Source organism: Hippopotamus amphibius, chromosome X (assembly GCF_030028045.1).
Source record: "Hippopotamus amphibius kiboko isolate mHipAmp2 chromosome X, mHipAmp2.hap2, whole genome shotgun sequence".
Classification (NCBI taxonomy): Eukaryota; Metazoa; Chordata; class Mammalia; order Artiodactyla; family Hippopotamidae; genus Hippopotamus; species Hippopotamus amphibius.
Genome location: NC_080203.1, coordinates 82,132,677 through 82,158,783, shown reverse-complemented (window position 1 = coordinate 82,158,783; position 26,107 = coordinate 82,132,677). Strand labels below are relative to the sequence as shown.

At 44.4% G+C, this 26,107-nt stretch overlaps 2 protein-coding genes across 3 annotated transcripts in view; both read left to right on the top strand.

The window, feature by feature from the left end:
• MSN (moesin) overlaps positions 1 to 25,406 on the top strand; it is an 81,745-nt gene extending 56,339 nt beyond the window's left edge. For both annotated transcript variants that reach the window (XM_057717899.1, XM_057717900.1), the window contains exons 2-13: positions 723 to 806; positions 11,178 to 11,273; positions 12,241 to 12,515; positions 13,851 to 13,934; positions 14,631 to 14,777; positions 15,804 to 15,900; positions 17,589 to 17,752; positions 20,182 to 20,312; positions 20,573 to 20,733; positions 21,957 to 22,049; positions 22,407 to 22,631; positions 23,194 to 25,406. In XM_057717899.1, coding sequence (XP_057573882.1) covers positions 723 to 806; positions 11,178 to 11,273; positions 12,241 to 12,515; positions 13,851 to 13,934; positions 14,631 to 14,777; positions 15,804 to 15,900; positions 17,589 to 17,752; positions 20,182 to 20,312; positions 20,573 to 20,733; positions 21,957 to 22,049; positions 22,407 to 22,631; positions 23,194 to 23,358 — 1,722 coding nt within the window. In that variant the 3' untranslated portion in view covers positions 23,359 to 25,406. The remainder of the gene's footprint in view (positions 1 to 722; positions 807 to 11,177; positions 11,274 to 12,240; positions 12,516 to 13,850; positions 13,935 to 14,630; positions 14,778 to 15,803; positions 15,901 to 17,588; positions 17,753 to 20,181; positions 20,313 to 20,572; positions 20,734 to 21,956; positions 22,050 to 22,406; positions 22,632 to 23,193) is intronic.
• On the top strand, positions 10,088 to 10,590 carry LOC130841673 (cyclin-dependent kinases regulatory subunit 2-like). The gene has a single exon (XM_057717901.1). The coding sequence runs from the start codon at positions 10,137 to 10,139 to the stop codon at positions 10,416 to 10,418; it is 282 nt and encodes a 93-aa protein (XP_057573884.1). The 5' UTR covers positions 10,088 to 10,136; the 3' UTR covers positions 10,419 to 10,590.
• Positions 25,407 to 26,107: the final 701 nt, after the last annotated feature.

Genomic DNA, 26,107 nt, shown 5'->3' with positions numbered 1-26,107 from the left:
CTTTGGTAGCACCTGTGTGCTACCCACACCTACCTCTCTTGAGGCCTCTTTCCTCTCTTTTGCCTAGGGAGACCAGTGAGAAATAAATACAGGAAATGTTAACAATATAAGTCAATATATAGAACCATAGACATCAGCACTGAAATGGCTGTTGGAGATTGCCTAGTGTAATTGACAAATTCCACCCCCTGCACTCCTGCCCTTGCACAGATGAGGGGAACTAAGGCCCAGGAGGGGGATAAGACTTATCCAAGGTTGTAGAGTAAGCCAGTTATGGTGCTAGGCTTGGAATGCAGTGTTCTTTATCCTGCCCTTAACTTGCCTCTGCAAACACCAGTGCTGTAGATAATCCAGGATATAGATCAGAGGTGGGGAGAGAATGCTGTGGGCTTGGAGCTGGCTGGTGTAGGTGGGGAAGGCTTCCTGTAAGAAGTACAGTCAACACTTGTTTCCTCTTGATAGTAGGTTGATTTGCATTCATTTGTTTGCCCCTTGGTAAGCATTGCCTTGTAGCTGTGGGTTTTTTTGTCTTCAGTAAACTGGTTGGGAGCGGGGGCTAGGTAATTGTTTATTTCAATAGTCTTCCTTCCTTCACACCAGTATCTAAATTCCTTAGGTTCTTGCATCTGAGTTCCCTCTCCTGTGGTTGGACAGAGATTTGTCCCAGGCTCTGCTGAGCACAGAGCCAGATGAATAACTTGCCTCCTTTGATCTCATTCTAGATCAATGTGCGTGTGACCACCATGGACGCAGAGCTGGAGTTTGCCATCCAGCCCAACACCACCGGCAAGCAGCTGTTTGACCAGGTAAGGGAGGGGTTTGTTGCTCCTTAGCCTCCCACTTCTCCCAGTAACTTCCACCATAAAGCACACTTTTGGGGAATCTCTTCTCCTAATCACTCCTCCAGGATAGGTCAGAACAAAGGCTGACCTCAGCCTTAATAACGAAGGAGGCAAAGTTTCACTTTGGCAGCCTGCACCTTGAATGGCCCTGATTAATCCTATCCTTGGTGCTGAACATGGGAGAAAAGAGAAGCGAGTGGAATAGGACTGTGCTAGATGCTTTTAAAATGTCAGCATGCAGAGCCTTTCTCTCAACTCTGAAAGATGTAAGTGATCTCTATTTTAATGATGAGGCTCAGAAATTAGATAACTTAATTGCACTCAGCTGGTATCTGGCTGGGATTTGAACCCCACATTCTTGTCACTGTATAACATGGCCTTGGTCACATGGTTTTTTCTTTCTAGTAACAGGAAACCAACATATTCTCCCTGAAGTAGTGTGTTCTCTATACATTTCCCTCAAGGAATATTGGGACTTAGGATACCACTGGGGGTGATGAATGCAATAGGAGGATACCTCAGCTCCTCTAATCATGCCGTGGAGTTAATGCTGAAGTGGTCATTCCCATCTCCAACTCAAGGGGTATCCCTTCACTGTGAATCACCATTGTCAGAAGGGATGTGCTATATAATAGGTGGGGGCCACAGACTCTATCAGCATTCAAAGACTCTTGAGGGGCCAAAGGAATGTTCCATCTGTGACCAGACTTCCAGGAGTAAAAATGGGGTTCCCCTTTTCAGAGACTGGAATCCCTCCAGATGGGTCATTATCCTGTTTCCACAGCAGCCTCTGGTGAGGTGGGAGTCAAACATTGTCTTGGATGTTGGGACCATATGTCCCCTTAATGGATTTTCCAGGCCCTCTTGCTTCCCTTTCTCGTTTGCTCTCTGAGTATCTCTGCTGTCTGAGAGATTACCCAGAGTTGGGAAGGGAAAGGAAGAAAAGATTATATTCAGATGAGATCATTCTATCACTATGGACACTCCTGACTGGTGAGGGGAGAGGATGGAGATGGGGATGGTACAGGGCTGTTTTCCATTCAGATCTCTATGTAAAAGGAAGGAAAATATGACTAGAAATGTGACGACAGCTTGGGCATGTCTCCTGAATCCCTGATGTCATGTGGTACAGTGGGAAAATTGTAGTCTATGGCTAATACAGATGAAAGTTAATATTTGTCCAGAGTATATGTCAGATACTGTGACAGGCATTTTGTGTACCATATCAAGGCCCTGTGAGTGCAGGAATTAGTACTGGCCCCATTTTACAGATAAGGAAACAAAATCTTCATATTCCTAGCTAGGCCTTGGGAAAATTATTGAACCTTTCTGTGTTGGTAGTCTCATTCCCCACCCCACAAAAGTGGGTCTAATATCTACCTCACAGGCTTTTTGTGAGGTTGTGAAAGAGTATATTATTTGTATCTCACTTACTACCCAGAAAACTTGTTATGGTGGCTTATAAGGATATATAAAATCCAAAAGGAAAAGTTAGAAATAGGTGAGAAAGGCAATAGGAAAATACAAATAGAGAAGTAAGTGTTATGTGAAGCATCTGGCATGTAGTAGAGATGTAATAAATGATAGCTCCCAAATGCCATGACACTTCTTGTCTCATTAATTAGCTAGAATTGGGAGATGGGCTTGAAGATCCTCAGCATATCTAACTTTGGATTTAGCTAGAACTTGTTTCTTCTCTGGAGTTTGTTTTGTATTGAATGGTGAAAGGTAGTCATTGATATTCAATTTGAGAAAGTACAAATTAGTCAGAGGAACTTTTAAACATACATTTACTACAGTTAATGTGCTGACATTCACATAGTTCACAAGTGATTACGATGCTAGTCTAGAATGACTGAATGCATTTTGATTACATTAAGGTTTTGCATTCTCCCTTTGCATGCAGGTTTTATATTGGAAAGCTTTTAAAGGGACAGCCTGGTGAAGTCGAAAGGACATTGGATAGAAAGTTAGAAATCTTGGACCTTAAGACTGGCTCTACTGCTAACTCTCCTGAAAACCTTACACAAACCTTTTCCCTCTTTGGGCCTCAGTTTCCCCATCTGTACAACGTCTAACTGATATCTCAAATCTGATTATCTCTTGGAAATTTATCTACAGCATTTATTTCTATATTCCATATCTTTTCTTTCCCATTTCTAACCCCACTATTTGGATTTCAGATGACCCCTTTCTGTAAAATGGAGGGAAATGCTTCACTTGAGTATTATTTGCAATTGGCATATGCCATGAGGTAGGGAGGGGAAAGCTACATGGCAGGGGGGACAGCTCTTCCTAGATAGGCTTCTTACTGTCTCTGGGACAAAAGGGAGAAGGTGTCCATACCACAGGTAGCCTGTTGGGCCCTTTGCTTCAGACAGCAGTATCATTCTGGGCAGCAACTGTAGAGGGGAGAGTACAGCCAATGTGGATTTTACAGTCTATCTGGGAACCAGAGGCTCCCTTAGCCTCTACCCAGACTCCTTCCCAGAGCCCTGGTTCTATACCCCGCCTCTCTTAAGCAAGTGACACAGTTCCCTGCCTTCAACAATGGTGGCTTGGTCTTTGCATTGGAGGATGTAGCTGTGGAGGGTGAGGGAGGCATAATTTCGAGCCTAGAGCAGAAAAATCCTTGAACAAAGAGGTTTATTAACTTTGAAAAGCCACAAGGCCTGATAATTCTTTGTTGGTGTTGGTTCTGAGGGAAGCCCAGATGGTAGGGAGCCCTGGGCAGATTGGTGTGCTGGTTCTGAAAGCTACTGCTTCCCCAAAAAAGCCCTTAAGAGACTTGAATCTTTCATACTGGTTGGGGAGAGGAAAGGGAGGAAACCAGGAAGTTAATGATTTCCCACCAGGAAGATCAGTGTTGTTTTGAGAAATATCATTTAGTGAGCACCTACTATGGACTAACTTTGGCTAGGCGTTTTAATCCTTGCAGTGACCCTGCCCATGAGAGCTGAAAGAACACACTCTAGGTATGTAGTTAGTAAATTGTATATGGAGTTTTAAATATAGCTCTGACTATAAAACTATACGTTTCCCTACTGCGCTACTCTGTGTGGGATGAATGAGCCTGTTTGGCTTGGAGAAGACTCAAGAGAAGATGTGTCCTCTGTCTTGAGATCATTGAGGGGCTGTCGTAGGAAGGAGGGGGCAATCATGTTCTGTGAGGTCAGAAGGAGCAGAGCTGGGACCCCATAGGTGAAAAGTACAAGAACAAAAATTTGAACTCTGACACAGAATTGAGCATGTGGCACTCTCGGGGCCAAGGCAGGTCTGGATGGGAATCCTCAGAGGTGCATCTTCACAGGCCATTGAGGGATTTGATCTCTTTCCTCTCTCTAACTTGATGAGGCATAATGGAGGAAGTCCATTCTGTCTGACCTTTGAGACCCATCATTCAGGGAGATCAGCGGCCTAGGAGGAAGGAGCTGGACTCCTTGGGAGGAATTGACATAAGCTCTGGGGCCATCCTGGAATCCAGCAGTTGTCTGGCTGATGACCAGAGAGGAAGCTGACTGGAGAGGAAGCACCCTCGTTGGCACCAGCGATAAATAACAGGCAACAATGGGAAGCCATAGCTTGAGGAGGCCCAAGGCCTGGTGGGAAAGGGAAGTGAGGCCGATAGTTCTTTCCGTTTGCCTTTGTTTCTTCTTGTGTGTGTGTTCACAGCTAGGGAGGAGAGAGAACACATTTTGCTGCAGCCACTTTGTCACTTAGCCCCACTTCTAAAACCTGAGGTTCTTCTGAGGGTGCTTGATTACCTAGGTGCCACTAGGGGGCAGTGCTGCCATAACAAGTTCCACTTTAAGAACCCTCTGCCTGGCTCCTCCTCAACCATGGTCTCTAGCTATAGCTCTGGTCTAGCTCTACTTCCCTCCTCCGCTTAAGGTTTTGAGCTCTAGAAGAGAGGTGAAATCTCAGAGCATCCATCCATTCATTCATCTATTCATTGACTGATTCAATATTGACTGAAGGTCTACTGTGTCTGGAAGAGAATATCTAGACCTATCAAACACCATCTCTGTCCTTAAGGAACTTAGAGTTACTCACCTGTGGAAACAGAAGAGTACATGCAACTCTCCTCTCACATTGAATGAAACAAACACCCTTGAGGCTCAGGTTATGTATAGAGGTGGTATATAGAGCATGGGATTTGGTGTCAGCCTTGGGTTCAAATTCTGCCCTGCTGTTCAGCTGTGTGACCTTGGATGGCTTGTTTAGCTTTTTAGGACTTTACTTTCCTTAGTAAAATAGTAATCACACTAATCTTAGAGATTTTGTAGTCTTATTTAATTCTCGAATAAGTAAAGTGCCTGGTGCAACATTCTAATGTTGCTTGTTCTCATTAAGGGCTAAATAAGTGAGTGGAATTTCCCCTGGGAGTTCAGATAAGGGAGCCATGAAATTGGACGCTTTCCTGGCTCAGTGAAGGCCTTAGGATTTGTCGACTCTGCATTGAAGGCAGCAATCCTTTCTTCCCTTTTTTCCATTTTTATTTTATAAAATAACTAATATCTATTATTGTAATAGTAGTATCCCCATCTTATAGATGATGAACTGAGGCTTGGAGAGGGGAAAAGACCTGTTTAAGGTCAGATAGCTAGGAAGTAGTATAGTGGCTTGAACTAAGGTATACAGCATTTGCAATTTTCCCAGTGCCTTTTGTCAGCTGTGTCCTCTGTGACCTCCCTTTTCTTTGCCTATTTCCATTCTAAGAGCAAAGGTTGGTCCCTAAACTTAGAACCCTAGCTGAATGTGTTCAGTGTTATAGAGCAGGTGGCCACTTGGGCACAGGCAGTGTGGGGTAGCAGAAGCAACAATGATGGCAGTCCCTCCTGGAACTTTCCAGTTGTGCACCGATTTGTTTTCAGGTGGGTGGTTGATGCAGCTGCTGCCAAGCCTGTAATGGGATCTCAGTGGGCCTCAGGTGTTTGGGCATTGGTGCAGTTTTACGCATAATTTCTCATGCCATTTTCCTCTTGAGGCTCAAGCTTTACTTCCCAATTCTGCTCTGAGCTTCTGAAGTGACTGATTATGTCACTAGTTTATTTACTCAGATAGATGCATAGGGGTTATGGGGAGGAGGGCTTTGGGTTCTAGAACTGACTTAATCTTCCCTCCCCTCCCCAGACCTCAGATGTAAGTAGCCTTCACATGCAAAAGAGAGGCAAAAGGGAGTTCTTTCTTACATCCAGCTGCTCCTGGTAATTAGTGATGATTTTCTCAGAGGCAAATCTCTTTCCCTCACTGGACCCGTTTTCTAGTTTATGCTGCTTGAATCCTGTAATGCTCCAGTCTGTTTCAGGGGTTTGTATTGTGTGCCTGGATAGAATCCACAGCCAGTGTCTTACAGCCTGAAGTCCTAGCCTCTCTAGCTGAATGTGGCAGGTTCTAGGAGGTACACAGGGCTATGGGATGGATGTGATTTAGTATCTTGGTGCATCAGTTTTACTTGTAGATATTATCTCTTTCATTATTAAAACAGATATTTAAGGAATAGAAAGTAAAATTTGCACAAATGATTAAGATTAAACCTTCAGGCTTCAAAGAAATTGTGGCTTGCAGTCATCTCCTTGTATCTTGTATCTCATGCTGTGCCCCGCGGGGGGGCCCCCCCCATATGCACTCATTATCTTCTGCTGCTTATGGATTTTTTCCATGGCAACTTTGAGAAATACTAGCTCAGGTCAGATGAGCTGGCTATCTGGAATCAAATGGAGCAGAGAAAGAATTTTTTTCTCAGGGATACAGCCATTTCTCAGAGTGGAATGGTAAGGGCCCCAGTCACTGGAGCCACAGATGTTGTTCCTGGTACTGGGACCTAAATACTCTTTCCCATTGGAAAATTAGGTTTCTCTTTCCTTTGAAGTAAGATCTCAGCTGGAGGCAAAGCTGGAAGCAAGCTAAGCTTGGCCTCATTTCCATATTTCAGGGCTTTGAAATGGGGCCAAGAGTTGCCTGATCAAATTATTCCCAGCACCCCGTGGACCTTAATTGGAGATTTCCTTATAGCCTGGGGTACAGGGGTCATCTGTTTTATCCTTTGTTCTTTTTCAGTCTCGATTCTGACTTCAGACCATATTTCCTTCCCCCCACACCCTCACTTCCTCACTTTGGGACTTCAGTGGAGGCTAAGAGACATTGCTCATGTCTCCAAGTCCTACAGCCTAAGGAAGTGGAAAATTTATATGCATTAGATTTCTCTGTATTCAAAAGGGAAGAGGCAGTGCTCAGAGAGATTAAAATGCCCTGCTGATCCTGAAATCTTTCTTTTGATATCGCTTTAGCTATTACTTTAGCCTCAGAGATACTCTAGATCCTGGAACTATTTTGGCCCCCATGATCCTCCTCTCATCATACCTCTACCCATCCCACTAGTGAAATAGACAACATGGTACAGAAAGAGGCTAAGGAACTCACTCCTGGGACCTGTGGGACTGGCTGTATAGTCCGTGCCTGCCTCAATACCTTTTAGTTCTGGGGTCTGTGATCCTCTACAGCTGGGCCGTTGGTATAGGCAAAAGCTAGTTGCTGCCCTACTAGTTCTGTTCCCAGTCTGCCCCTCTGTGACCTAGCATCCTGGCCATAATGGTCCATTTTCAACATTTTCAGTGGGTCCCTTTCTCTCCTGGGGCTGAATTGCTTTTTGGAACTCATTTCTTTCCACCAGTTGCACCTGGACACACTATTATTCTGCAGCCTTGTGAAAAACCGTTAGAACTGTTAATTAAGCCCTATCTTAGATACAGGATAAGAGGTGCTTTAAAAAAATCTTTCCTGTCCACATTCTCTCCCTCTATCCTCTGCACAAAAAAGCCAGTATCACATTTCAACATGACTACTTTTATTTTCTATCTAAAACTTGCTGATAATACCTACTACCTATTGACTTAGACTCAAGGACTCACCTTGCCATTGGATCCTGGAAGTCTTGATATTTCCTCATACCGTGCACCTTCCCTCATTTATTTATTTATTTATTTTTATTGGAACTAATGATTTTGTTTTATTAAGAACTTTTATTGAGATAAAATTGACATAGAATAAACTGCATATATTTAAAGTGTACAATTTGATATTTTTTTTCTTATTAGTAATGTATATATGGCAATCCCAACCTCCCAATTCTTCCCACCCAACCCCTCCCACTTTCCCCCCATGGTGTCCATAGGTTTGTTCTCTACATCTGTGTCTCTATTTCTGCCTTGCAAACTGGTTGATCTGTACCATTTTTCTAGATTCCACGTATATGTTAATATACAATATTTGTTTTTCTCTTTCTGACTCACTTCACTCTGTATGACAGTCTCTAGGTCCATCCATGTCTCTACAAATGTCCCAATTTCGTTGCTTTTTATGGCCGAGTAGTATTCCATTGTATATATGTATCACTCTTCTTTATCCATTCATCTGTTGATGGACATTTAGGTTGCTTCCATGTCCTGGCTATTGTAAATAGTGCTGCAATGAACATTGGAGTGCATGTGTCTTTTTGAATTATGGTGTTCTCTGGGTATATGCCCAATAGTGGGATTGCTGGGTCATATGGTAGCTCTATTTTTAGTTTTTCAAGGAACCTTCATATTGTTCTCCATAGTGGCTGTATCAATTTACATTCCCACCAACAGTGCAAGAGGGGTTCCCTTTTCTCCACATCCTCTTCAACATTTACTGTTTGTAGATTTTCTGATGATGCCCATTCTAACTGGTGTGTTCCCTCATTTATTTTTTCTAAGCATGTCAAGTTGGCAAGAGGTAGGTGGGGAGTGGGGTTTTATTTCTTGGTCATTTACAAATAACCTAATTTGTAGAATGGTAGAACTTGAGAGCAGAAAGAGGTCATTTAAGTCACACCACTCTTAGTAAATGGGAAAGCTGGATAGATGAGGAAGCTGAGGCCCAGAGAGGGAAATGTGCTGCCTTAACATCACACAGCAAGTTGGAGACAGAAGTGAGACTTCCACTCAGGTTTCCTGATACCTGATTCAAGCTAGAAAGGGAAGGGTGACCACCATGTATACCCTAGTGAGCAGTGAAGGTTAATGACTTAGGGATATGGCTTCTCTCCAAAGTGGTTGTTGACTGAGCCTAATGGGAAAGCCAGGAACTGTATCTAGATGCAGAGGTAGTCAAAGTTCATTTTCTGGCTGGGATATCTGGGCCAAAAGAGAAACAAGGGAGTTAATCACTTGAGAACCGGAGAGCTTCTAAGATCCTTTGAGCCCTTAGCATTAGGAGATAGCATGCAAGAGAAAAGGGTATAGGTTTTGGAGTCATACAATTAGGATTCTAGTTTAGGCTCTACAGTTTTAGACAGGTTGCCTTGTCTCTAAGCCTTGTCTTCCTCATTTATAAAGCTATCTCATGGTTATTCAGTGTCTGGTACCTGGCACATAATAGGTACTTAATAAACATGATCTGCTTTTTCCTTGGGACCTCTGAAGCTCTAGATTGTAAGCTCTGGGAGTGACTATGGGGCCTGGCCTTAGATGCATAGTAGAAACTTTGTGGATACAGTGCAGTGTCTGTGTGCGTGTGTGTGTGTGCATGTGCACGTGCACACATGTGTGTTTTGAGGGGAGATAATGATTTATTCACAGGGAAGACATAAGCAACACTGGATCCTTGTTACCTATTTCTAACTCCAGGTAAATTTCTTCACCTCAACCCGCCCCCCTCCAGCACCACCCCCAGTAGAAGAGAATATAAAGAAGACTCTCTGATGCCAGCATGACCTCATTAGGATGTGGCTCAGCTTTATTGCCTCTATCCCCACTGGTGGGCATGCTGGGGTTGACCACCAGCCAGAACTACTTACATGCTAATGTCTGGGACTGGAAAACAGACCCTATCTGTCTTCTTCTGGCTGGCCTCGCTTTCCTGCCCACTGCTCAACCAAGATGCCCAGAACACCATGGGGTCCCTCAGCCACTACACTGAGGTACTCACCCTGTTTCCACCCTCATTCCCACTGTCAACCTGTGTGAGTGGTAAAGGGGAATCATGACTGAACTCTAATCAGGGCTGGAAAGAAGCATCTCAGCCTCCAGGCACAGCACAGCTTTGGGGTGTATAGATACCACAGTCCCTGCTCTGTCTCCTCAAACATTCTTTCTTTGGGCATTGTAAATAGGATTGAAGGGTGTGGGCATTATTCCTAGTTGCTAAACATAAAGAAGCAATCCAGGGTCGAGTCGTTGCTTTCAGCGGACGTGGACGCGTTGCTCGTCAGCACCCGCTCTTCGTGCCCGGTCGCTCCAGCCTCTTTGCTGCCCACCGCCCGCCCACAGGATGGCCCATAAGCAGATCTACTACTCGGACAAGTACTTCGATGAGCACTACGAGTACTGGCATGTCATGTTACCCAGAGAACTTTCCAAACAAGTACCCAAAACCCATCTGATGTCTGAAGAGGAGTGGAGGAGACTTGGTGTCCAACAGAGTGTAGGCTGGGTTCATTACATGATTCATGAGCCAGAACCACACATTCTTCTCTTTAGACTACCTCTTCCAAAAGATCAACAAAAATGGAGTATATCTGGGGATCATCAATTAAATCTTTTTCAAATTTAATGTATATGTGTATATAAGGTAGTATTCAGTGAATACTTGAAAAATGTACAAATTGTTCATCCATACCTGTGCATGAGCTGTATTCTTCACAGCAACAGAGCTCAGTTAAATGCAACTGCAAGTAGGTTACTGTAAGGTGTTTAAAATTTCTTCTAGTCAGTTTTTCTCTTAATATAAGTGCCTGTTTTTGACTTGTTACTTTTGTTAAATAAAGTTTGTATGTTGCATTAAAAAAAAAAAAAGAAGCAATCCAGGAGAACAAGATGCAAGAGTTAAACCAACAGTGTCTACCTTCAGCCTTTAATCCATCCTGGGAGTATGAAGCTACATGGCATAATTGAGGGGTGGTGGTGGTGGCAGAAAGCGCTGGATTTGAATGGGTTTGGAATCAAACAGACCTGACTTCTACTCAGTAACTGAACCTTCACTTCTCTGAACCTTACTTACATTATCTGTAAAATGGGCCCAATTGTAATTATATCATAGGGCTATTGTGAAAATTCAAGGAGATAATGGATATCAGTTTATTGGTGTGTGGTAGTGCTCATAAGTAATCGATCCAGTCCCTACCTCAACAGAAGTACTTTGCAGAGAGATGTTGACATAATTTCTTAGCTGCTGCCCAAGTGTATTTTCTTGCCAGACCCTGGGTGCCTTATCCTTTAAGGTCAGGGACCATGTGGGCTCCACATTCATGTCCTCTGTGCCTGGCACAAGGTAGGCATTCAACCAATGGTTGTTTTGTGTTTTGTCTTTCAGGTGGTGAAAACTATTGGCCTGAGGGAAGTTTGGTTTTTTGGTCTGCAGTACCAGGACACTAAGGGTTTCTCTACTTGGTTGAAACTCAATAAGAAGGTAATTGCTTACCCCATTGTCAGGTTTGGAATTCACTTCTCTCCCAGATCTTGCTCAGGGGTGTACAATGTGCTAGTTCTTCAAGAGGGGATTGGTATCCTTTTTTCCTTTCCAAACTCAAGGGCTTTAGGAAATTTGTTAAACAGAGAATCATAGACTGTTAAACTGGAAAGAATCTTGAACATCTCATAATCTTATCTTGTCTCTTTTCTTGCCTGTCAACTGATGCCTGAGTCCCATACAGATGTGTCCTTCTTTCTTGATTTTCTATCTCCGTTGAACTCCAAGTGAGATGATTTAACTATAGGTCCATTTGAACTTTCCACCACCAAGCAGCATCTCTGCAGGAACATGGCAGTTCTCCATCTTATTATCCTCAAACTGGCTGACTTTGTCCTTGGAGGTCTCCATACTGTCCTATGGCTTGTTTTCCTGATTGTGTCTAGGGTATGGGAGCTCCACCTTCTGCTGGCAGAGTCTTCCTTTCCCAAGGAGTGGAGACTTGCTGGAAAAATGTGGATCCGTTAGTAGCCAATTTCAGGCTTTAAAAGACAATCTGATTTGTGCTTTTGCCTAGTGAATTCTCAGACTTCAGTCATAACATTCTAGTCTTTGCTTTGCTGATTTATGGAATTGGGGGAGTCTTAAAAGAGTTTCTTAAACCTACTTTCAGAATATGGGGGCAGTTGGATATATTATCAGATGATGATGGCTTAAGTGCTTATGACTACCAGTGGGTGTTAGGTTATATCAAGAAAAAATTTCCAACCGGAAGCAATTATGGATGTGCGATTGGGTCCCCAATGAAAGTAATGTGTCTCTTTTCTGAATTACCAGGAGAATTGCCACCCAACTCTTTGGGATTATCCAAATTGATGACTTTTCAATGTCTTCTCCTCACCCTACAGCCACTCCCCCACCCCTAAAGTCTATTTTTTGAGAGCCCATAACCCTTTGCTGCTACCAGGTGACTGCCCAGGATGTGCGGAAGGAAAGCCCACTGCTTTTCAAGTTCCGGGCCAAGTTCTACCCTGAGGATGTATCCGAGGAATTGATCCAGGACATCACACAGCGACTATTCTTCCTGCAAGTGAAGGAGGGCATTCTCAATGATGATATTTACTGCCCACCTGAGACTGCTGTGTTGCTGGCCTCCTATGCTGTCCAGTCCAAGTATGGTGACTTCAATAAGGAAGTGCACAAGTCTGGCTACTTGGCCGGGGACAAGTTGCTGCCGCAGAGGTGAGGTGGTATCCTGGCCATCTGCCCTGGTCAAAGTGGGCTGCAGCCCAAAGCTGACTGATCCAAGGGTTGCCACATCTGTCCCTCTTCACTAGGGTCTGTCTGAAGACCATGTTATGCTGCTCAGGCAGATACATTTACATATGGCACCATACCCTGTTGTTATTTTCTGGTTCTCAAAATAAAAAGCTTTTTTTTTTTCTCCTCTGTTTGCCTAATTACAGAACTTCATTACACTGGAAACAGGTGCTTATATAGAGGACCAGAGATGGATTGATTCTCCTTGCCCTGGTTCCATTTTCTCAATCCTTTTCACTGATTTAAACCTCTTATATCAGAGGTTCATAGGAGTGAGAGAGAAATACTTAAGCCAGGAATGTGGGGGAGCTCAGTCTTTTAATATTGATAACCAGTGTACAGAGATTTCTGCTTTTGTAAACTTCAAAATTGAACATTCTCAAATACTCAAATACTTTTGTTTTAGTAACACAACAACACACAAAATGAATAAGACAGGCATAATTCTTGTTTCCTGGGTAAGGAAATAGATGTGCAGAGGTGCTCACTCTAACCTGCTCAATCTCCTGTAGCTCATTTGAGGTGGCCTAGACCCCTATTCTCTTGATTTTTTTAACCCCACTGCATCCAGTTGCTATTTTCATAGGCTTTTGGATTGGAAGGAAAAGTTCTGCTTCATTCTGGTAGCCTCAGTCCCAGTGGAGCTGTGGCAAATGTACAACTAACTTTGAAGGTATTAGGGATAGTGGTTGTGCCCTGGGACTCTACCTAAGTCACTTCCTAACGTCTGAGGTAACATATTTAAAGCAAGCCTTGTTTATGATCTGGAAGGTTGAGCCTGTTATCGATAGTTTCTCCCAGAGCCATTTGGGCGCAGTTCTCTGTTCTGTAGCCACAGGCTGTAACCTTATCCCTGAGCAATAGTCTCATAGATGCAAACTGTTGGTCCCACAGTGATCTAGGAGAGAGCATGCATGCCTCCATGAGGCCCATTCCTACTCAGCCCCACAAGTCAGCACAGACTGTTGATATGTTATTGCTCTGCTTGGAGACCACAGCACATTATTGGATTTTCTGGTTAAAATTACAAAGGAAGGTGTCCCCATTGTCTTTCTTGGTCACTCATTCTGTATCTCTCACACCCCTCAGGCAGTTCCCTATGTCTAATTCATACCTCCTGCTGTAATTTCAGTCTGCTTCTGATGTAATGACCCGACATTCTTTTTGTATCAACCCCTTAGGGAACTAAGTAGACTTCCCTTTACCCCTGCATTTGGACTTTGTACTTTAAGCTACTCACCATGCATGTCTTTCCAGGGTCCTGGAGCAGCACAAACTTAACAAGGACCAGTGGGAGGAACGGATCCAGGTGTGGCATGAGGAGCACCGGGGCATGCTCAGGTAAGCCAGCCCGAGCAACTGTGGGCTCTATTGCCCTTGCAGGGAGAATGAGAGTTGGTTCTGGGTGTGAGAAGAGGCAGAGGGCCAGGAATACTGGAGGATGTTGGGGAGAGACAGGAATGCAGTTTACAAGGGGAAATTAGAAATGGAAAGCAAATCAGGGCCATTATAAAACTATACTTTTTGTGAATGATGGCAACTAATAGCCCAGACAATTTTGACCATAAAAAAATGGAGGGGATCTCAGTATCCCTAGGAAGCTTCTGGACCACCAGGGGCTCCTCCCCAAGAATGAAATGAAGAAGGATCTCTATAAACATGGCACACCATTTGGGAGTTGTCTAGTTGAAGAACAAATCTTATCATTTTTCCATCACCACCTCATCTGAGGTCTGCTAATAATGTGCCTATGTAAGAGGATTCTATGATAGCTAACATGCCACAGGCCAGCAAGGGTCAGCCTGCCTGTATATCCCTTGAGAACCTCAGACCTTAGGCTCCTGTGAGCATGTTTTGTCAAAAGTCATCTTGTGCTCCGTTCGCCTCCATCTGCTCACCTTGCATCCTCTTTCCCACCCGTTATGGCAAGATTCTCTCAGAAGTGCAGAGCAAGTAGGCTTTCTGGTCTCCCTGGGTCTGATTCATAGTCTCCTCTTTATTTCTCACCACCCCACCCCTCCCTGCTCTGTTGTTTAGGGAGGATGCTGTCCTGGAGTATCTGAAGATTGCCCAGGATCTGGAAATGTATGGTGTGAACTACTTCAGCATCAAGAACAAGAAAGGCTCAGAGCTGTGGCTGGGGGTGGATGCCCTGGGTCTCAACATCTATGAGCAGAATGACAGGTATAGTTCAGAGCTCACTTAGTTTTTTGGGCCACTTTGACACCTAGGATTTGACAGAGTAGGATCATATTTCCTGGGTCCCACTTGTATCGTTCTTTTTCTACCTTGTTTAGACCAGCACAGATGATTGCAAAACTTCCCTCAGGCCTCTAAATCTTTCATTGACTAGACTTGCACTGTCCACTATGGTAGCTTCTGGCCACATATGGCTATTAAGCACTTGAAATGTGGCTGCTCTGAATTGAGATGTGTTATAAGTATAAACTACACACTGGTCTTTGAAGACAGTGTGAAAAACAGAATATAAAATGTTTCATTAATATTTTTTAAAATTTTGATTTACATGTTCAAATGATAGTATTTTACATATACTGGGTTAAATGAACTGTCGTTATAGTTAATTCCACCTGTTTCTTCTTACTTATTTTCATGTGGCTGCTAGAAAACTTAAAATTACATGTGTGGTTCTCATTATATTTTTGTTGGATAGCACTGGTCTAAAACCTACCTTGTCAGGATTTGTAATTAATCTCACTTCCATATGATGATTAAGTGCCTTTTGGCCTATAGTCTCTCTTGCTACAGCCTTATCTCAACTAGCTTATGTTTTTCCTTGGTTTGCTCTTGATGGGGATGGAGATCAGTATATTATTGTTTTCTGTATCTTCTGAGTCTTGGAACTTATTATTTACCTTCTCCCCAACTTTTATAACCTTGGGTAGAAGAGTTCCAGTTAAGTAGGGCTGGGAATTCTTGTGAGAGATTGTTACAAGGTCCATGCCTCAACAAAAAATAAAACAAACCTCAGATATTGGGACAAGGGATATGTTGATTGTGGTATCAGGAGGTCCTTTGTACACCCTCAATGCTGGCAACTGACCTGGTGGCATGTGATGACACTGGCTGAACTGGCAATGAATCTACCTCCTTAAGAGAGAAGTTGGTGGTGGGGAGGGCAAGGCACCAACCCTCTATGTCCTTCTTGTCTTGCCCTTGTCCTAATGTTCTTGGTATCCATTTTTACAGACTGACTCCTAAGATAGGCTTCCCCTGGAGTGAAATCAGGAACATCTCTTTCAATGACAAGAAATTTGTCATCAAGCCCATTGACAAAAAAGCCCCGGTAAGTGACTCCTCCCACTGGCCAAGACAGGTACTTGCCAAGGCCTGGATAATGCTAGAAGCAATCATATTCTATATTTCTCTCCCTTTTTTGGCTTTTTTGTATATGTGGGTGGGAACAGGAGACACAAAAGGCGATTGGTGATGAAAGGGGATGTTGATGCCAAGAAATGATCAGGAGGCATACTGTAACTGGTGCCACCCTGCTACCTGTTTCTCAGGAGAAGCATGGATTAGGGAGAGCCACAGGCAGTCTAAGTACTGACTCTTAGCCACTGTCTTTTACTTCCCTGAGGCTCTGGGGTAGAAATAGAGAGTACATCTTATCTTTTAAAGCCTCTAGGCCCCAGAAAGTAGAAATTGTTCATGTATTTGGTTTATCTTTAATTGTGGAGAAAGGACAGAGCTAGGAGAAGTCCAGATCCAAAGATGATCCTCCAGATGTTCTTTTTGTTATAACTTTGCTTCTGTCCTCTTAAGACTTCTCTCCAGAGCAATCCAAAAACAAGAAAGTGCTTTGGGTCCAGTCATTCCTCTAAAATGCTTGCCACACCTGTTACCTACTCAGTTGCCTGTGACTGACAAGACTGGAAAGCTGGTGATTGGGAATAGGATAGAAAACTGTCCAACAAGGGCCAGTGGCCATGCAGAACCAGACCCTTCTCATGAGGCCCCAACCATTCTTCTCCAGCTCTGAGGTCTCTGAACTTGCCCTGCTACAAACTTTGTATATGTTGTCTCTTTAAACCCTCAATGACATTGTTAGGTAGGTAGTAGCATACCTATTTTATAAGTGATGAAATTGAGCTTCTGAGGGATGGAGTGATTTGCCCAAGATCACACAGCTTAAAATGGTAGAGCATGGATTTATACCTAGGTTGTTTGACCTCTAGAGCTTGTGCTCCTTCTACTGCACCGCAAGCTGTGTGAGACGGTACCAGTTTGGGTTCGGTGGCAAAGGAGCTGGTGGTTAGCTCATCAGCTGGTGACCTTGGTCCAGTGGTATTTATAGTAAAAAACTCAAACTCACTGGATTTTCATGTGTGTGTGTGTGTGTGTGTGTGTGTGTGTGTGTGTGTTTTACTGCTGCTATGCTCAACTTTCATCAGAAAAAGGTAAGTAACAAAGCCAGCTGAGATCAAGGCTTATTTAAAAAACAACACCCAGGATAATCGATGTTCAGGAGATTTATATATTCATTTATATATTTACAAACTGCCTTATTCCAAACAGGATTGAAGGGACTGGGTCTAAGATATGCTTTTAGGAGATTATAGAACCAGTCCAGCCCACCCATACTATACTCACCAGGGAATTATGCAGGGATTATTGGGCCTCTAAGAGGGGCCTCTGAGACCCAGCAGGATATCTAATTAGCAGATAAAGTCAGTTTCTGTCTTTCAATTGGATTGAGGGTATTTTAGGGTGCTTTTCATAAGCAAAGGTTGAAAGAAATTGTGGTTTAGTGGAAAGAGCACTGGTTTTGGAGTCAAGAAGCCTGCGTTCTACTACTGGGTCTGCCACCAACCTGCCCATCTGACCCTGGGCAAGTCACTTCACCACTCTGATAATTGGTCTTCCAATCTCTAACATAATCTTTCCAGTGCTTTTGCACTTAGCTTTTCAGAAGGCAGAAGTCCATCTTCATCTGTCCCTCTAAACTCTTTCTGACTGCTGGTTTTCCACCAGGACTTTGTCTTCTATGCTCCCCGGCTGCGGATTAACAAGCGGATCTTGGCTCTGTGCATGGGGAACCATGAGCTATACATGCGCCGCCGCAAGCCTGACACCATCGAGGTGCAGCAGATGAAGGCACAGGCCCGGGAGGAGAAGCACCAGAAGCAGATGGAGCGGTAGGTAATATGGAACTAAGCGGGGGCCGGGCTGTGACAAGGAAGCTTCTCAAAGGTGCCAAGCCTGCTAAAGGCAGGGCATGAAGCCATCCTGGTACTGGGGGAGAGAGAGCTGTACAGGGATGACACCCCTTCTATTAAGTCTCAGGCACCCCCATCCCCAGGAAGCAGGCATTTAGAACCCTAGGATTTCAGAGGCTCATAGGAGGAGGGGCATTTCATAGTTCCGCATTATCTATGACCCTCATGCCATTGCTCTTCTAGGTGGACTCTGGGTTGCTCTGGGCTATCTGACCAGTATAGTGGCAATAACAGAAGGCTCCATGCACATTTAAATTTGGACTCTATAGTGGAATTGGACAGAGCCATCAGAATTTTCCCTACAAAGCCCTTTTGCACTGCAGCCCTTTGCTACACAAAGTGCATCAAGGCTCAGCAGCATCAGCATCAACTTTGGAACTTTTTAGAAAGGCAGTATCTGAGACCTACCCCAAACCTGCTGATTCAAAATCTGCATTTTAAGATCCTAGGTGACCATTTCTTCAAAGAAGCAGCAGGCACATGAAAACACCCTTAGTCATTAGGGAAATGCAAATCAAAATCACAGTGAGGTACCACCTCCTACTCACTAATATGGATATAATAAATGAAAACAAAAAAATAACAGCTGTTGGCAAGGGTATGGAGAAATTGAAACTCATGTTCATCACTAGTGGGAATGCAAAATGGTTCAGTTGCTGTAGAAAACAATTTGATGGTTCCTCAAAAAGTTAAATATAGAGTTACCATATAATTCCACAATTCCACTCCTAGGTATATACTGAAAAAAATTGAAAAGAGGTGTTCAAACATGTACATGCACACACGTGTTCATAGCAGTGCAATTCATAATAGCCAAAAGGTAGAAACAGCCCAGATGTCTGTCAGTAAACAAACTGTACAGCCATCAAATGAAATATTATTCAGCCATTAAAAAGAACAAAGTACTGATTACATACTACAGTGTGGGTGAATCTCTAAAACATTATGCTAAGTGAAAGAAACCAGACACAAAAGGCCACCTATTATATTATTCCATTTATATGAAATATCCAGAATAGATAAACCTATAGAGACAGAAGGCAGATTGATGGTCATCAGGGGCTTGAGGGAGGGGAGATGGGGAGAAACTGCTAAATACGAGATAAGAGGTTTTACTTTGGAGTGATGAAATGTTTTGGAACTAATAGAGGCAGTGGTTGTATAACATTGTGAATATATTAAATACCAGTGAATTATTCACTTTAAAATGCTTAATTTTATATTATGTGAATTTCACCTCAGTAAATTATTTAAAAAATAACTTACTGAGTAATTCCTGTGCATGTTAAGATTTGAGAGCACTGTTCTAGTAGATACTCTGTCATAAAGAGTTTGGAACCTCAGGAGGCTTCTAATCTAGTAGGCTGGAAAATGACTCCATGTGTGAGAGGTTAGACATCAAGGTTCACATTTATTCTGCAAAAATGAAATTAGAGGCAGTTTACAGAACTAGATCTGGCAGGAACCTGCCCTTAAAGACCTCACAGTCTATTAGAAGAAAGGGAAAAACCAGTATATACGTAACTGTTCAAGGTACAAATGCTGTGTCATTTATTCACTCAATATATATTTATTGAACAGTGAAAAAAAGAGACAGAAATCTCTGCTCTGCTCCCATGAAGCTGTCATTCCAGTGGGAAGAGACAGACAGATCAAATAAGCATATTATACAGTATGTGACATGATAAGAAGTACTATAGAGAAAAATAATAGGCAGGAGGGATGTGGATAAGGATAGGCCAAGTATCCTGAGGGGTCAGAAAGAGAAAAGACGTCTAACCAAGGGAGAAAAGAAGGCCTCCTAGAGGAGGCGCTGAGGCAAGAAAAAGCAAATACTTATTTTAGATTTCCAACAAATTCTGGGGAAAAGAAGCCTAGAGCTGGGCTTCAGAGGGCAGGCAGAGGACTGATGCCCTAGCCATAGAGATCACCAGGCTTGAAGCACAGTGTATTAGCACAGAGCCAAAACTTTTCTCCCTGTAACTCCATAAGGTAGATAGGGCAGGACTTATTTGGCCATTTTACAGATAGGGTTACTGAGAACAAGAGCCAAGAAATGATGTAGCTAAGGTCACCCACTGGTTACCCACTGGGTAGTGGACGAGCTGAGAATCCAGGTTGGATCTCCTGATTCTGGGACAAACTGACAGGGCCCTGAGCATACTGGCCCATGTGGGGCTATGATGTGAGGACAAGAATATAGAGAGAAGGGAGAGTGGTCTTGCCTCACAAGCCCTGAGTGTGTTGGATGGGTGGGGACTGACAGGCCAGGGCCAGGGACCTTGGGGATCCCAAGGCTTCCGTGTAGCCTGGCTATCCTGTTCCATCCCTTCTTTCTCCTTTCCTAGTGCCCTGCTGGAAAATGAGAAGAAGAAACGTGAGATGGCAGAAAAGGAGAAGGAGAAGATTGAACGGGAGAAGGAGGAACTGATGGAGAGGCTGAAGCAGATCGAGGAACAGACTAAGAAGGCTCAACAAGGTGAGGCTTGGAGTCACCTTGGAGACTGGGTTTTCGTGCAGTCTGACTTTATGAGCTGGAAACCCTTCTGTTTAAGCCACAGACTAAGGCTATATATTCCAGATGTGGCTAAAGAGTAGAAGAATTATGGGGCAAGAGGAAGAGTGTCTAGAGCTTTCTGCCAGCTGTGCCCTGGGGTAAAGCATTTCCAGGAAGGAAGTTAGGTGTCCCTTCTTGATCTCTGCACTCTTCACCACCTTTCCCTCTCCTTCACTTCTCAGAACTGGAAGAACAGACCCGCAGGGCTCTGGAACTTGAACAGGAGCGGAAGCGTGCCCAGAGCGAGGCTGAAAAACTGGCCAAAGAGCGTCAAGAAGCTGAAGAGGCCAAGGAGGCCCTGTTGCAGGCCTCCCGGGACCAGAAGAAGACCCAGGAACAACTGGTAAAGCTACAAAATGGGCTGGGATTATGGGACCTGAGTTTTCTCTTCTGTCTGCCTACCTATTCACAGCTACCTCTGCTTGCAGAACTGGCTCTTTCCAGCAGGGTACCTCTCTGCAGGCTTCTAGCAGACAGCTCCTTCAGAAACGAGCTGAGAAGCCACTTTGCAAATAGTCTTCCCTAACCCTTACTTTTATTCTCTTTCTTAGCAGCTGGGGATTTGAGCTGCAGACCTGACAAAGGAGAGAGGGAGGAAAGAAGTAAAGGGATTCACAGTTGATTGACTAGCTACATGTGTTACAAGCTATACTAGCAACTTTCCCCTTCTCCTTACTTTCTTTAATAACTCTATGGGATTAACCCATGTGGGATAATATGACCAGATAAGGAAATTAGGGCTCAGAGAGGTTGAAGAGACTTGCCAGAAGTCACAGTGCTGTGACTGAGTAAAAGTAAGTCATTTCTGCCTCTCTTTTAAGGGTTTGCTCCCTAAAATCATGCGTAAAACTGTGTGTCTATACATTTTTTAGGGGAGAAGGGTGAACATCTATACTTTCATCACAATTTCCAAGGGTTCTGTGACTCAGAAATTAAGAACCTGTGGCCCAAATTCCTTGACATACGCTCTTCCCCTGTACTGTTTGGGGTGGGAGTGCAGGAAACTAAAACCTAATTCTCAGGGGAAAATGTCCTCTGGGAGATTTGCCCAAGGTGTGAGTGTGCACAAGCTTTATTCCCTTTTTCAGATCACTTTGTGACACTTGAGTGTCGTTCCTATACTTGTCCTGAGAAGAGTTTTAGTGGAACCCTGAGCATAGTAGGATAACAGGAAGAGGTCTGCCACTTCAGGCAGTGACACAGTGATCTCCAAAGGTTTGCTGAGGCCCTAACTGCAGTGGGCAATACCAAGAGGGAGAGAGGGAGAGAAGGGAGAGAGATGAGGAAGAGCCAGAGATAACACATTGTTTGTCCTCAAGTCTATAGTCTAGGCAGGGAGCTCTGACTTACAAGGAAATTGTTTGGAGTTAATAGGTTGCTATAGTAGATCTGAGAATGAATGTTCCTTTAGGCTTCCTGGAGGAAGTGTGGTAAAAAGAGCCTCCAGAGCAGCAAGCAAGTGGAACAGCAAGTTCCCTGTTAGTTCTCAGGGGATCTGGGGTTGAAGATACCTGGGCCCTGAGGACCAGAAGGCCCACCTCTCATAAGCTTCCAATTGATCCATAGGCCTTGGAAATGGCAGAGCTGACAGCTCGGATCTCCCAGCTGGAGATGGCCCGACAGAAGAAGGAGAGTGAGGCTGTGGAATGGCAGCAGAAGGTAAGACACAGTGCCCAGGACAAAGCAGTGTGGGTTGGGGTATAATATGCATAGGTTCCAGTTCCTTAGATTCTTTAGGTTTGGGTTTCTTCACCCTTCCATCCTTGCTCGACAGTGGGTATCATGGGAGAAGGAGCTCAAGACTTTCTCAAATACTTCTCAGAATTCTCCAGTACCCCCAGGGAATTTGGTACAATTACACCTATTATACATGTCAAGAAACTTAGGATCAGTCAGACAAAGTGACTTGGCCTACCTGGTGTCTGCTTTCTGCTGGGCCATTCTAGGCACACATGGGGATGCCGCAAGTTAGCCTGGTCTGACTGCCAGTCCTTCTCTTCCTCTGTTGCTGGACAGGCTCAGATGGTACAAGAAGACTTGGAGAAGACCCGTGCAGAGCTGAAGACTGCCATGAGCACGCCTCATGTGGCTGAGCCTGCAGAGAATGAGCAGGATGAACAGGATGAGAATGGGGCAGAGGCTAGCGCTGAACTGCGGGCTGATGCCATGGCCAAGGATCGCAGTGAGGAGGAGCGTACCACTGAGGCAGAGAAGAATGAACGTGTGCAGAAGCACCTGAAGGTATCCTGGCAGACCCAAAGGGTCACGGAAACCATGTGTGTTGACTTAGTAGCCCATGGCCTTCCCGAGATCATTGGGGTTGGGGAGGAGTAGAGGAGCCTGTCTCAGTGCTGTGCATTTCTCAATGAGAGCTTTAAGGGAGGGCACCTCTCACTTGTTAATCAGACCCTGGACCACCACTTCCTTTTTTTTTCCTCTGTCCTCCACCTATATTCCATTTACCTCTTATATTCAGAAAATAGTTGACACAATTCCTACCTGCATCTTTGGTGTATTGTTCTACTCTCAGGGAATACCTGTCACCAGTTGATCTGCTAAGTTGATGTTTTTTGTTTTATTCTTGCCCCACTGCAGTTCTAACAGGGCTGGAAATGGCTCTCAAAAAATGTGTGTGTCTGTATTTGTGTGTATAAAGAGGGGGTGGGGGTGGGGCGAGAGAGAAAAAGGTTGGGGAGAGGGTGGGAGGGAGGTAAAAAGGAAATAAATCAGGAAATACATCTGGCTAATAAGGGGAGGTAAAATGAGAGTAAGCCATTAACCCCTTATCCTTGCACCCTCACAGGCCCTCACTTCAGAGCTGGCCAATGCCCGTGATGAGTCCAAGAAGACTGCTAATGACATGATCCATGCTGAGAACATGCGACTGGGTCGAGACAAATACAAGACCCTGCGCCAGATCCGACAGGGCAATACTAAGCAGCGTATTGATGAGTTTGAGTCCATGTAATGGGCACCCAGCCTCTAGGGACCCCTCCTCCCTTCTTCCTTGCACCCACACTCCTACATTCTTGCCTAACTCACACTGTGCTGGAGCCACTAACTAGAGCAGCCCTGGAGTCATACCAAGCATTCAGTGCAGCCATGGGACCAAACCTAGCCCCTCAGCCCTCACTCATTTCCCTAGGCAGAGAGATGGCTCACTATGGTGATGATGGGACCCTCTTTTTCTTCTATCCCAGGTGATCTAGCTTGCTGGAAGAGATCACTTTCTCAGCTCAGAGGCACTTCCCACTTGGGAAATACCCCCACATTTACTTTTGTTCTGCAGGAGCCAAGTGTAGAGTATGTTGAAAACTGGCCCCACTACTGCCTTCCTCTTCATGATTCCGTGATTTGCAGAAGTGGAACATCACAGGGTTTAGAGAAGGAGGCAGGGCCATGGCTATGTGCTCTAGGGTGTCAACTACCCTAGGATTAGGCCTCCCAATGTCCACTCCTTCTAGAGTTACTTAGGCTTTGTAATGATAGGAGGCTAAAAAAGATGTTTAGTCATTCTTCTCTCTACCTCCCAGATTGGGCCTGTTATAAACTTGGTCCCAATAAGCCTTGTCCCTGAGTTCAGGGACTCAGTTTCTCTTCAGGGTGATATGGGGGAGACAGTGCCTTCAAGAGGCTTCACCAACATCCCAGAAGGCCATTGGCGCTTCTGTTCAGACAAGATTGGATAGAGAATCTGCTCCTATGCCTTATGGGAGCCTAGGCTTGTTTCAAGTGATCTCTACAGGCAGAGGTATCCCTTAATAAGTAAGTATTCTCTGTTCCTCTTCCCTTCTTGGCATCTGCCCCTCCCCACTCCAATCCCCATATCCCCTCTAGGTAGAACAGTATGGATGGTTACCCTGAAACCCAGCCTGCCCCAACCAGGACTCTTGCCATAGGGAGGAAATATTCACATGTGGCTTCAGTAATTTACCTGCCAGGGGTCCCAGGCTGCTTCTCCCTTCAGACCTACTTGGGCCACAGCTCCTGCTTCAGGACCATTAAGGCCTTGGTTTGGTGAGCCCTGGATCTTGATGTCAGTTGGCTGAATTTGTGAGTGGGTGGAAGAAGCTGAGTATGGAGAGAGAAGTTTGTGGCCTAGATCCTACTGTTTACTTGAGCCCCCTCAGGTGCCTAATAGCCCCTTCCTGTCACCCCTCTTCAGGGTAGTGATTGGGTCCTGCCTCTGTTTAAGAAACCTCTAACCCAGGTCTTGCCACCAGCTGTGCTATCCCTTGGAACTGTAAACCAGAGAGCTGTTAGGGGCTCTGGCCTGGTCCCTTTCACACCCCCACCTTTTTTCTCTCAACCCAGGAGCGACCTCCTCCTCCTCTCTGCCTCATATGTGCTCTTTTTCTTTCTACAAGTATTATATATTTTAGTGGCATCTAACTCAATATTGATTTCTGCCTTTCTTGATAATGCACCCTTAGAAGATATTAGTCTTGGGACAGGATCATTTTGGCCTCATTCCCTTACCACCCCTGTACCTAGGAAGCATATACTATATTATAAAATAATATTTTGCCAGAAAAATTAATGTAAGAAGCTTTCAGTATTAGTGATATCACTGTCACTATAGGTCATAGAATCCTTTTTAAAGTACTTGGTATTTGGTTTTATTGTTCCTTTTTTTTTGCCTTCTCCTCAGAGTTCATTCCCCCAGGGGCCCTGCTGTCCTTCCATGCAGTGCCCCTAGCCCAGAGCCCATGGCTTCGATTCCTCCCTCCCCGTGTCTCCTGCTTGACCTTGGGGAGTCTTATGTGCATTGCTGTGAATTATATTGACACTCTCTTGGTGATATGCCCTATATTGGCTAAATTCAAACCTGGAATTGTGGGGAGTCTAGCTGCCTTAATGGTAGTACCCCACCCAGGGAAGCTGGGGAGAAAGGTTAGATTTTATATTCAGGTTTTTTGTGTGTGTATTTTTGGGGTTTTTAAAATTTGTTTTTGGAGGGGTTTATGCTTAACCCATGTTCTATTTCAGTGCCAATAAAAATTTAGGAAGACTTCACTGTGATTTGATCTTTCTTTGTAGCATGAATGGATTCACTGCAATTTCCACTTTGTGGACCACTTTCCTACCCCTGGTCTCATTTCATTCTCACTTCAGTACTGTGGGAAGTGGATATGACTATCCTAGTTTTATAGAGGAGGGAATGGACTTGAAAAAGTAGAATAACTGCCCAAGGGCACAGGACTGTATGACTTAATAGCCTGTGCCCTTTCCATAACCCTAGGCCAATTTTTCCAGTGTAAATGGGCCCTGCATTGACCATGTGATGCTCCTGGGCTTGTTTGGCACTGGGGCTTTGGGGCTGTTTGTGAGGGATGGTTTATATCTCTGGACTCCTTCTGGGGTGGTCAGGCCCTGTCCTGCCTCCTTGTCAGGAAAGCCTCCAGGCTTGCTCACCTCCTGCTACCCTCACTTATTGCAGTGCCAGTGATGGACAGAGATATTACCTTGATCCCTGTTGGAAAGGGGAGTGGGGAGTGGAGTATGAAGTGAGAATGGAGAATAGTATATGTATGTACAAAAGCTGTTGGGCGGTACTTTATGGTTTATAAAACATGTCAATTTTGTAGCCTAGGTGTGGTTATCACAGTTTTAGAGATGAGGAAACTGAGACCCAGATAAACCTTCCAGGCTGTCTTGGACCTGGCATACTCTCTCACTTACCAGCTCCCTTCTTGGTAAGCCAATACTTGCAAGGA